Source organism: Microtus pennsylvanicus, chromosome 14 (genome assembly GCF_037038515.1).
Source record: "Microtus pennsylvanicus isolate mMicPen1 chromosome 14, mMicPen1.hap1, whole genome shotgun sequence".
NCBI lineage: Eukaryota > Metazoa > Chordata > Mammalia > Rodentia > Cricetidae > Microtus > Microtus pennsylvanicus.
Window position 1 is genome coordinate 73254098 of NC_134592.1, and position 13637 is coordinate 73267734.

A 13637-nucleotide genomic window follows, 5' to 3' on the forward strand; every position below is an offset into this window, starting at 1 on the left:
AGAGAGAGAGAGAGAGAGAGAGAGAGAGAGAGAGAGAGAGAGAGAGAGAGGTAGAGAGAGAGAGAGAGGTAGAGGGAGAGAGGAGACTTTTTGCAACTAGAAGGGGCCAGGGGAAGAGTCTGTAAAGTCTGCTCCGGTGGGGAGCACACCCATAATGAGTGTTGGCTCTCACGATGCTCTGGGGTCCAGGATTGTATACATTAGGTTTCATCAAACACGATTACATAATAAGGAGAGGCTGAGGCAGCGGAAACCTACAGCATCCAAACCACTGACCGGACTCACCAAATGTACGGAATATAAATTATAGATGAGAGAAGGGAGATTAAATCTGGACATTTACTTAGGGTTTAGAGCAAGGAAAGCAAGTGCTGAGACTTCCCCCACCCCTCTCTAATCTCAGCAGGCAGCCCACAAACACAATTACCAGCAGTTTTGAGAGGTCTTATCAAATATTGACTTAACGAAGAGCCCATCTACTTAATGGTGACCTCCAGACACCCCTAATAAGCCCAGGGTCCTAAATTATATACTATTAAGCCATGGCATCCACACAGTGGACAACCGTTTAAAATTAAGCATTTGTGGGGTGGATTCTGATTGGCACAACAGGAATTTGATCAAAAAAAGACACAGCTCTTAAGGTGCTTTGTAAATTCAATAGAAATGATCTTCAAAAGATTAGTGTTGTGGCAAGGAAGAGCCTAAAACAAGCAGGGAGGAATACCAGAACCTGGGCCTAACTGGTCACAGGCTAGTGCTTGGCTCTCATGTCTTTCCTTGCTTCTCCCAAGGAAAGTGTTTGTAAAAGAAACCAAGCTTGCAAGGCTTCCTGCCAGCTCACAGTGGAGAAGGGTGGGGGGCAGGAGGCACAGGGAGGGAGAAGGCACTAAATGCAAATTTGACAGGCAGACAATCTCTTCCCTAGGCTTAGGAGTTTTAAAAATCTGCTTGCAAGACTGAGTTCCTGCTCTAAGCGTGTAGACGGTAAGAGATTTCCAACCCTGATTTTTACAATGCTCTAGGGTACAGCCAATGATTACAATGTGTGCATTTAAAATTCTCAAAGCCAAATTAATGTCAATTTCTGCTCACTGAAAGGGTGACTATCAATCAAAAGCTCCTTCACCTTAGCTACCGCCCTGGTGCACCATCCTGAAAGATGTGGTAAGTCCTTCTTGGCACCTCCACCTCTACCTGGGTTGGAAGATGTTACACGGATGCTTCACGTCTAAGTATTTCTGTCCTGCTTCAAGGAGCAGTCTCTAGCTCACCAGGAATCCCAGAATTCTCTGAGTCCTTTCCTCTCCCTGCCCCCTTCCCAGCCCTTCTCCAAGCCCCTCTCCAATCCTGTCTCTGAGCCCAGCAGTGATGTCTGCAGGGAATCCAGGGCTTATCAGGGGAATAAACCTATTACGGCTTCTATCAGCTCACTTCTCATGCCTGGCGAGCTGGGCGCGCTGCATGCAGTAAGGCGTTTAATCCTCATGCGACCTCTCCGGAAAAGCATGAGATAGTCATTTTCCACCTACAAAAAAAAGAAAAGGTTTAGGCTCAAGTAGAGCCAGAGTTAGCCAAGGTGTGCTGAGCAGGGAACCCAGCTCCAAGCCTGGTTCTGGGAGATCCGAGTGGTCACTTTCTTCTGCCTGAAACTGGAGGTTTGGACTCCTGTGTTTGAACAGTGGAAGGATTCCTGAGTAATGAATCTATTCCTTCGGTAGACTAGGAGAACCAGGCAGAGGATGCATCCCAATTCTGCTGCCCCACCATGCAATCTTAGCAGCAGTTTTTGTCTGCTGGGTTTGTCCCACACCAGGACTGTGTTATTGACAGATGGGCCAGGACCTCAGTACATTTCCTTGCCAGTCTCAGGACATCGGTTCAAAAGCAACCACTCTAAGACAGACAGTCCTTGATCTAGGAGATGTGGGGAAGCTGGAGACACAGACGGTCCCATCCTTCAACAGGCCACATGCTCTTGAGCAATCCTTGCTGAAGACCATGGGGCACTCCGACCCACTTAAAAGCCCCATTGAAGACAGCCTCTTTGTTCTTTCTGCTCAGGCTTGGTCCCAGCGAAAGGCAATTAGGCCATGGGTCGCTGCCCTAGAAAGACTAATGCTGCTCTCAGGAAGGGAGAGCGGGTTATGAAGCAAGAACGCCCCACATGCTTGGTCCCTCTGCATGGTCCTGTTTCCTTCCCTGTTTTTCAATCAAATGGTGACATCCCCAGAAATCCTCAATGAGACACCAAACAGTTGAGGTGGCTTGGTCATGAGAGTGCTCAGCCTCCAAAACAAAGAGCTATACAAGGTACCCAGACTCGGGTATTTGTTATAACTAGAGAAAAAAGATGAAAATACCCATCAATCCACATATACTATCAATAGTGATAGTGGAATCATAGTGATGGATTTTCCCTCCAGTGTGCTTACACTCCCAGGCCCCCACCCCAATACCTAATACAACCAACCATATTTGGAGTCCTGGGGTGAAGAAGAATATTCAGATAGCCAAGAGATTCCATGTTTGTGTGTCATGGGCTTCTTAACCAGAGTCATCTAGGAGACGCCAGGTGTGGGCCTCAGGTCCTGCCACTTATTCTCAAGGCCTCCACAATCACTGGGTAGAAGAGTGGCCAATCAGAGGGCTGGAACTTCAGCCATCATAAACACATGACTTACCCCAGGAGAGTGGCAGTCGTAGGGAATAGGATGTGAGCGAAGAGAAAGAAACAAAACCCAAATACCTCATAGAGGCGTGTGACAGGGTCTCAAACCACAAACGCATGTCTATACCTGCAGGCCTTAATCCTACCAGAACACAGGGAGTTAAAGAGGAAACCACTCTTGAAACGGAAACCAATTATCCCTGGCAATTTATAAAATAAGGAAGGTTTCTAGGCCTTATTAAAATGAATGCCTAGCGATTCTCCTAGGCTCAGACGTTTGCTTCCTCCCTTGTCAGCACCTGCTGGCAGCCGCTGGAGGAATTGCACCAATTTTGCTGCATGTGCAAATCAATTTGATTTCTCCCCCAAAGACAGAAATCGGCAAAGCGATTAAACTATAACGAAGGCATGTCATTGGCAGCACAGACATGAAGGGGCTGAGGAGGAGTGGTCCTGAGTTGGGTGACCAGTGACAGCCTCCGGCCTGGGTTAAGTGGTTTCAACATCGTCTTCCCTGCCTGCCCCATCAACATAGGGTATGGGGATAGATAGGGTCCACTAGTTCCTCCCCTCTTCCTCAAGTCCCTGGCTACTTGGCTCCTTAACTATCAATCTGTCCATCCATCTACCTGTCCATCCACCCACTCATCTTTTTACCCATCAGCCACCCCTCCACCCAGGCATCTAGCTATCCACCAACTGATTGATCCATTCATCATCCATCCATCTAACATCGATCCGATAGATATTTGAGAAGGACTCAATGTACAGACATTTAGAGAGTGACAACATATATTTATGTCTGGTTTTACAGTCAACAATGCTTCTGTATACATTATTTCATGAGATTATCACAATGGTCATATGAGGTGGCTGTTAGTATCACAGGTTTATAGACAAGGACACAGATACTACTACTAAAACAATAAAGCCAGCAGGTGTCAGGGTCTGGACAGAAATTCAGGTTTTCATTCTGTTAAAAACTCATAATCGTACTCTTGGAGAAACTGGTCTGTGTAATCTCCCTATTTGTCTTCCCCTTGCTAACTAGATGCCACGATCCAATCAACACATACAGGCTCTGAGGGGTATAAACACTCGAGTTTCTGCCCTCACAGAACTCATGTTGTAGTTAGGGAAGCAGACATTAAAACATATGTTCACACAATAAATATTTGTTTTCAAACACACGAGGGAAAACTAGTCTGGATGTGAACGTTAGGGATGCTTCCAAGAGGACGTAATCATTGAGATGTGTTCTGAAGGATGAGTCAGAGTTTGGAGAAGATAGGATGACAGAAAGCCATTGTTAGGGCAGGAAAAGCACGTGCAAAGACCCTACGGCAGGAAGACCCAATGTGCTGAGAAGCTCAGGCCAGGCGCACTGCCGTGTGGAAGGGAGCCTGGCTCAGGCTGTGGTTCAGAACGCACAGACCTTGAAGCCATGATAATGGTTTCTAGTTTCAGTCTAAGAGCAATGGAAAGCTACGAGTCAAGAGAATGGCATGATCAGCTTGGATTTGGAGTCTGACTTTGGTGTGCAGGATGGGTGGCAGAGGAGCAAGAGTGGGAGCAGGGAAAGCAGCCGGAAGGCGTTGGCGGTTGTCCAGGTGAGGCGTGATGGCAGCTTGGACCTGGGTGGTGGTGGTGGAAATGAGAGAAGAGCCCTACAAGTGCCCCCTGCTCTGCTCAAGCCTGCTTCCTCTCTAGACCCTGCCACCAGAGTGTGCTCACGAATTCGGAGGACATGGAAGCGTGTCCACAATTCAGGGCTCTCTGCCGGAGTCTCCTCTTCCGGGAAGCCTTCCGCAGACAAAGCCAGTCCTGCACGGGTCTTTCGGAAGCTGTGCGTCTCTTCTGCACTGCGCATGCTCACACCTGATGCTGTTCTAGGGGTTGGCGGCTCTCGGCTCCGCTCCAGGAGACGCTTGCATTTCTCTTGCTGTCTTGCTTTCTCCCTTTAGAAAGTAAATGCTTTGTTGGCATTTGCTGAATGGTATCAACAGGGCGCCTCTGGAAATTACATTTGTCAAGGATAGCTCACGCCAACTGCCTTCCCCCACCACATTAAACACTGGCCGTTTACATCTGTCTTCAGGATCAGGTCCTAGCAAAAACGCATGTCCCCGTTTCCCCGTTATTTCCTCTGAGCTCGTTTCCATAGTTTTTCCTAGCAGAAAGTCATTTCAGGGGGAAAGGAGTGGGGAGGAGAGAGGGCAGGACTGTAATTAAACTGGGCGGTCTGACTGGAATTCCTATACCTTTTAATGGGGTATTTGATTAATCTTTTCCACGGGACCCATTATTCATGCTGTGATGAAATCTCATTTTATAGCTCTTAATACATGGACCCAATTTATCCACATCACATTGTATTCTAATACTTGTCACCCAAGTTATTAGCTATCTCCTTCCCAGTGTAAAACCATCAGTGACTTTGATTAGCTTATTCCCTGGGGATGATGGGGAGATAAGAGAGACACAGAAAAGTGTGGCCACCAATGGCTCTGTGTCCTCAGAGCAATGCTACCCAACCAGTGTAGAGGCCGGGGTGGTCAGGGTGGCCTCCCTTCCAACTCAGGAAAAACTCTCCGTAGGACCCCGGGACCTTGGCTGTAAAGGGTTAACTGCAGGTCCATCTGCAGCTAGGTCAGCCTCCTAAATGGGACCTTTTGGGTGTCTTCCTGATACCTTCCTCCCCAAGCCAGAACACCCTCTTATTCTAGGTCCTCCCCTCCCCTCCCGTCTGTTGCTGTTTCCCAGCAGAGCTGGCTCTCATCAGCCTTCCCCTTGCTTCTCCTCTCAGGATCAAACCAAACACCCACAAGCAGCTTCGGTTCCTTCTGAGACATGGACAGAAGGAGTAAGGGGCCTGCCTGGGGCCCACGGAGTCTCTAGCTCCCTCCTTCTCATTAGGTTGAAGCCCCACAGTCCCAAGGACCATAGTACCTTCACCTTTAAGCCAGAAGCCCTGCCTATTGTTCTGAGATTTTGAGCCTGGAAAGACAGGGATGCAAGAGGCCATTGCTAGGGAGATGTGCTTTTCCCTGGGATCCCCCACCACACACACACACACACACACACACCACGTTTGCAGGCTGCAGCTACAGAATCATGCCTAACAAACACACACACACACACACACACACACACACACACCACGTTTGCAGGCTGCAGCTACAGAATCATGCCTAACAAACACACACACACACACACACACACACACACACACACACACCACGTTTGCAGGCTGCAGCTACAGAATCATGCCTAACAAACACACACACACACACACACACACACACACACACACGTTTGCAGGCTGCAGCTACAGAATCATGCCTAACAAACACACACACACACACACACACACACACACACACACACACCACGTTTGCAGGCTGCAGCTACAGAATCATGCCTAACAAACACACACACACACACACACACACACACACACACACACACACGTTTGCAGGCTGCAGCTACAGAATCATGCCTAACAAACACACACACACACACACACACACACCACGTTTGCAGGCTGCAGCTACAGAATCATGCCTAACAAACACACACACACACACACACACACACACCACGTTTGCAGGCTGCAGCTACAGAATCATGCCTAACAAACACACACACACACACACACACACGCACACACACACACCACGTTTGCAGGCTGCAGCTACAGAATCATGCCTAACAAACACACACACACACACACACACACACACACACCACGTTTGCAGGCTGCAGCTACAGAATCATGCCTAACAAACACACACACACACACACACACACACACACACACACACCACGTCTGCAGGCTGCAGCTACAGAATCATGCCTAACAAACACACACACACACACACACACACACACACACACACACCACGTTTGCAGGCTGCAGCTACAGAATCATGCCTAACAAACACACACACACACACACAAACACACACACACACACACACACACACCACGTCTGCAGGCTGCAGCTACAGAATCATGCCTAACAAACACACACACACACACACACACCACGTCTGCAGGCTGCAGCTACAGAATCATGCCTAACAAACACACACACACACAAACACACACACACACCACGTCTGCAGGCTGCAGCTACAGAATCATGCCTAACAAACACACACACACACACACACACACACACACCACGTTTGCAGGCTGCAGCTACAGAATCATGCCTAACAAACACACACACACACACACACACACACACACACACCACGTCTGCAGGCTGCAGCTACAGAATCATGCCTAACAAACACACACACACACACACACACACACACACACACCACGTCTGCAGGCTGCAGCTACAGAATCATGCCTAACAAACACACACACACACACACACACACACACACACACAGTTTGCAGGCTGCAGCTACAGAATCATGCCTAACAAACACACACACACACACACACACACACACACACACACACACACACACACCACGTCTGCAGGCTGCAGCTACAGAATCATGCCTAACAAACACACAAACACACACACACACACACACACACACACACCACGTTTGCAGGCTGCAGCTACAGAATCATGCCTAACAAACACACACACACACACACACACACACACACACACACACACACCACGTTTGCAGGCTGCAGCTACAGAATCATGCCTAACAAACACACACACACACACACACACACACACACCACGTTTGCAGGCTGCAGCTACAGAATCATGCCTAACAAACACACACACACACACACACACACACACACACACACACACCACGTTTGCAGGCTGCAGCTACAGAATCATGCCTAACAAACACACACACACACACACACACACACACACACACCACGTTTGCAGGCTGCAGCTACAGAATCATGCCTAACAAACACACACACACACACACACACACACACACACACACCACGTTTGCAGGCTGCAGCTACAGAATCATGCCTAACAAACACACACACACACACACACACACACACACCACGTCTGCAGGCTGCAGCTACAGAATCATGCCTAACAAACACACACACACACACACACACACACACACACACACACACACACACCACGTCTGCAGGCTGCAGCTACAGAATCATGCCTAACAAACACACACACACACACACACACACACACACCACGTCTGCAGGCTGCAGCTACAGAATCATGCCTAACAAACACACACACACACACACACACACACACACACACGTTTGCAGGCTGCAGCTACAGAATCATGCCTAACAAACACACACACACACACACACACACACACACACACACACACACACACACACACCACGTCTGCAGGCTGCAGCTACAGAATCATGCCTAACAAACACACAAAGCAAAGTGGCAGTGTGTCAACACCAAGGGTCTCTTCTTCTGTTCTCAGGGACAAACACTGAGTTATGTGAGAGGCTTGAGGTACCAAGAGCAAGGAATTGAGGCTTCAGGCCCACGCCAGGGAAGTAAGCCATCAGGGGACTGGTCCCCAACTTTGGTCACGTCTTCAGCTGATAGCCTGATTGTGACCTCATGAGAGACCTGGAGCCAGAACCACCTAACTCTCTGACCCACAGAAGTGTTCAAGACCATATATTTTCATCAGTCCACACTGATAAATGTTGGGGATGTTTGTTACACAGCAAAAGGTCACTCATACACACTGTCTAACTCAGAGAAGAGTCCCCGATGGGTTCCTTCTCGGGTTCCACATCACCTCCTTTATGTTCAGGGAGCCTGATCTCTGTAGTACCCTTGACTGACCTGTCCCTGGCCTTTCCGGTGAGTCCTTACATCCCTACAGTGTCCCTAAGACAGAGGGAAGAGCTCTCTGAGGCCTGGGCATGGAATCCCACCCTCCTTGATGGCCATCCCGAGTGACACTTGGCATTAGGAGAGTGACTTTCTGTAGAGGGCAGCCTTCTTTGGGCCATGAAACTCCCTCTTGTGTCTGAATCCTGGGGCCAAATGACCTCAGTCAGGCCCACAGCCAAATAAAAAGCTTCACAAACAACATGTTCCCTTCTGCTATTACGGCCTCATCTCCTGCATCCTTTCTGCTTGTGCTCGGTGTCCGAGAAAGGTCACATCTTGTTTTAGCTTTGTAGTTAAATGCATCCGACGTAGGGTGTGTGTGGGGGGGGGAGTTCCAAAACCGGATGGAGCTGTAAGTGGGCTTACACGTTGCAGGGTGTACCACTGCACTACTGTATTCTAGCTGTACATGTTACAGGGTGTACCGCTGCACTGCTGTATTCTAGCTGTACATGTTACAGGGTGTACCACTACACTACTGTATTCTAGCTGTACATGTTACAGGGTGTACCACTACACTACTGTATTCTAGCTGTACATGTTACAGGGTGTACCGCTGCACTGCTGTATTCTAGCTGTACATGTTACAGGGTGTACCGCTGCACTGCTGTATTCTAGCTGTACATGTTACAGGGTGTACCGCTGCACTGATGTATTCTAGCTGTACATGTTACAGGGTGTACCACTACACTACTGTATTCTAGCTGTACATGTTACAGGGTGTACCACTACACTACTGTATTCTAGCTGTACATGTTACAGGGTGTACCGCTGCACTGCTGTATTCTAGCTGTACATGTTACAGGGTGTACCGCTGCACTGCTGTATTCTAGCTGTACATGTTACAGGGTGTACTGCTGCACTGCTGTATTCTAGCTGTACATGTTACAGGGTGTACCGCTGCACTACTGTATTCTAGCTGTACACGTTACAGGGTGTACCGCTGCACTACTGTATTCTAGCTGTACACGTTACAGGGTGTACCGCTGCACTACTGTATTCTAGCTGTACACGTTACAGGGTGTACCACTACACTACTGTATTCTAGCTGTACATGTTACAGGGTGTACCGCTGCACTGCTGTATTCTAGCTGTACATGTTACAGGGTGTACCACTACACTACTGTATTCTAGCTGTACATGTTACAGGGTGTACCACTACACTACTGTATTCTAGCTGTACATGTTACAGGGTGTACCACTACACTACTGTATTCTAGCTGTACATGTTACAGGGTGTACCGCTGCACTGATGTATTCTAGCTGTACATGTTACAGGGTGTACCACTACACTACTGTATTCTAGCTGTACATGTTACAGGGTGTACCACTACACTACTGTATTCTAGCTGTACATGTTACAGGGTGTACCGCTGCACTGATGTATTCTAGCTGTACATGTTACAGGGTGTACCACTACACTACTGTATTCTAGCTGTACATGTTACAGGGTGTACCACTACACTACTGTATTCTAGCTGTACATGTTACAGGGTGTACCACTACACTGCTGTATTCTAGCTGTACATGTTACAGGGTGTACCGCTGCACTGCTGTATTCTAGCTGTACATGTTACAGGGTGTACCACTGCACTACTGTATTCTAGCTGTACATGTTACAGGGTGTACCGCTGCACTACTGTATTCTAGCTGTACATGTTACAGGGTGTACCGCTGCACTGCTGTATTCTAGCTGTACATGTTACAGGGTGTACCGCTGCACTGCTGTATTCTAGCTGTACATGTTACAGGGTGTACCGCTGCACTACTGTATTCTAGCTGTACATGTTACAGGGTGTACCGCTGCACTACTGTATTCTAGCTGTACTCCAGACAGGCTGTCAAGAGGGAAGTGGTAACACGGTCACCATCTCTTATCGTATACAATGGGGAAAACATATTTTGTGTTTATCACTCCCCCACTGTGTGTGTGTATGTGCGTGTGTGTGTGTGTGTGTATGTGCATGTGTGTATGTGTGTGTATGTGCGTGCGTGTGTGTGCAAGCATATGTGTGTGTATGTGCGTGTGTATGTGTATGTATGTGTGTGTATGTGTGTGCGTGTGCGCGTGCGCATGAGTGCGCGTATGTGTGTGTGTGTGTGTGGTGTGCATGTGGTGTGTGTGTGTGTGTGTGTGTGTGTGTGTGCTTCTTGTATCCTAGGGCTGCCTCAGCTATAAAATACAACTAAAGATGACCTTAAACTTCAGATCCTCCTGCCTCCACCTCCTAAGGGCTAAGATAACAGGCATGTGCCACCAGAAACAATTGCTCAGGCTGAATGCAGAGCCTTGTGCAGTCTGGACAAGTGTTCTGTTTACTGAGCCACACCCCCTGCCCACTAGATGCATTTTCTGACTAAAAGAAGAAAACAAAATAAAACAAAACAAAAACCAACACCAACACCAGAAAACCAAGGTGGTTTTTCCATCTGGTGAAATCCCCAGAAATCTCTTTTCACAGAATCAACCTCTGACGCCCACAGGCATGGATTCAGAGGACCTGGGGAAGGGAAGAAGGTACCTGAGTAGTGAAGGCCCTTGAGCAGTGTTCTCAAAGCAGCCTTCAGGCCAGGGGTACTGACGTTGGTGGGGAGCTCGCTAGACACGTGCACACATTCCCAACCCAGGCCCATGGAAAGGCACACTCAAGGTGGGGCCCAGGAATTTGTTTTCCCTACCACGGCTGGGTGTTATGACACGTGTCTGGGGGCGAGCAGCCCAACCGAAAGGACCAGATATTAAATTATCCACTCACCACTCATTGTTCAAAAGACAGTGATAGAGAGAGAGCCCACTGTGTCAGACACGGAGTCCAGGGCGATGACGAGAGGGTAAGGCATGCCTTTCTCAAGGCCTTCCCTGAACAGAGCCTGTCAAGGTTGGGGAACCCAGAGGTGCAAATTCAGGGCCCGGGAGTCAGGGGCAATTCTCTCAGTGCACAGGAGGCACCCAAAAGTGTCCCCTAGGGCCATCCTGTCAACACAAGCAGCCTTTCCAAAGTCAGTGTCTTGTACAGCTGGTCCAAAAACTTAGAAAACAACAAAACAAAAAAAACAAAAATATCACATGGTTCTAGCATGCATGATGATCCTAGCACACAGGAGATACATGGCCACCTGAAGAACCCACGAGGTTCATCTTCTAATAAACCAGCTGGTCCCCTACTGACCAGAACATAGGAGTTTGCCCCTCTTTTTCCTCAAGTCTCAATGAAATCTGTCAGCCTAGGTGGCTGGTGAGCTTCCTACATCAGGGCTCCGTCCCTTCCCCCATTCTACGAGCAGATACGGCAGACACGGAATCATCAGATGAAGGACAGAGGCACAGGGACAGGACCAGCAAACTCAGATGCAGAGAGACCACATCTGTGTGAGTGGCCCAGCGACACACAGCTCTTCGGTGTGCACCCAAGGCCGGCCTGTACCACACAGCCCTCTCTCCCTCACGGGGTGTCACACAGTGGTCATCCAGAGATTGGTAACCAGCTCAGAAGGCCTTGGCAGCTCCCTGAGAATAACTGGGTACTTCTGCGTAGCCATGGGATCTAACACCTGTGAGGTTAAGCAGAAAACCTTTTGGTTTTCTCAAAGCTGCTCTAGGGGTTGCAACTGAAGGGAATGTAAGCACATCCGCCTAACCCGCCAGCTTGCCACAATCAAGGCTTTTTTAAAACAGAAACTCCAACCCCTCTCTATTTTTAATTCAGGAATGCTTGTTGGCTTTTGCTGAGACATTGATTTGATTAGTAGCGCTCTATGGAGCTACAGACACGAGATGCTGAGCTCACAAGAGGATGATTCACTTCAGGGTTCTGAACCGAGAAACATACCTATCAATGGCGCCCTGGAGGCTGGGAGATTCTGAGAAAGCGTTTCCTGCCTGCTTATAAATAGGACGAGCAATGAAGAAATTTGCTTACGGCTACAATCACGAAGCCAGGGACCACCCCATGGTGCTCCCCACACAGAAGACCGCGGGGAGTAGATGCTACTGCGTTTGGACACCCATATGCTACCTCATTTATCTACCTGTGACAGGGACGGAGCTGGAAGAGAATCAAAAGATGACAAATTGCTTCTGGTTTTAAAGGAGCTGTTTAGGCTGGGCACATGCCGAGCAGGACTGGATTCCGTGCTAGGAGCCAACACTTCTTCCCATTGTACGATCACATTTTGGCAAACACCCTCCAGCAAAGGACTGCTGTCTCCTTTCACCAATGGACTGTGAGATACTTGCTCCGTGATGCTGGAATGCCAATGTCCTAACCATGTGTGCAGCAGAGGGCAGACCCACCCTGCACAGCACAGAGAGAGGACGGGGAATAAAGCAAGGGTTCTAGATGACAGGGAGTTTTCTCTGCTGGAGAAGGAAACCAAGGGGACTCTCTGGCAGAGATCCAGGGCGCAGAGAAAGGCACTGCCAGTCAATGACTCTGAGAAAAACTGACTGCTATAAGATAAGTAGTAATAAGTGCCCAGGATGCTGGCGCCTGGAATCTGTTTTGGGGGACACGGGCACCCCTAATCTTCTAGTATCCCTGGAGGCAGGAAGGAGATGCACTGGGGTTTCAGTATGGTCCACCTGAGCAGAATCAGCTCTCACACCTCCCCTCCCCATGCAGTTGGTGGTCGTCAGGTACAGCCCTGGAGATAACATGATGCTTTTACTTATCCATAGCCATAAACATTTAAAGTCTGCCGGGAACAGGTAGAACACCTTGCATATCTGAAGCCTCTAGAGATGAGCTTCTACTGGTCACACTGCCTGTGTGTCACCCTCTACCATGTGTGGGAACCCATCGGGTCAGACAAAGACCTCACCATGTCCACGTGTCCCAATGCCAGGCACTCTATGCTACATTCATATCTGCTTCCTCTGTCTTCCTGAACACCTCTGCGAGTCAGGTACTACGTTAGTCCCATTTTGTAGATGAGAAAACAGAGGCATAGAGAGGTTGACAGCTTGACGGAGTCACAGAGAATCAGAGACCACGCCAGGCCTGGTGGTACAGCTGGAGAATCAAGCTCTTTCCTAATTCTGTGCGTCTCTCTACCCTAAAGCCCTTCAGGCACTGCAACTGGAGCCCCGAAGAACCCGAGCTTACTTGGATCTGTCCC

General features: G+C 48.8%; 1 protein-coding gene across 14 annotated transcripts in view; it reads right to left on the reverse strand.

The window, feature by feature from the left end:
- Atxn7l1 (ataxin 7 like 1) overlaps nucleotides 1–13637 on the reverse strand; it is a 214293-nt gene that overhangs the window by 110264 nt on the left and 90392 nt on the right. Inside the window, exon 4 of one of the 14 annotated variants that reach the window (XM_075948698.1) lies at nucleotides 3446–4629. The exons of the other annotated variants lie outside the window; for them this stretch is intronic. Coding sequence (XP_075804813.1) covers nucleotides 4544–4629 — 86 coding nt within the window. The 3' untranslated portion in view covers nucleotides 3446–4543. Of the gene's footprint in view, nucleotides 1–3445; nucleotides 4630–13637 lie in introns of those variants that run through there. 14 annotated transcript variants of the gene reach the window in all.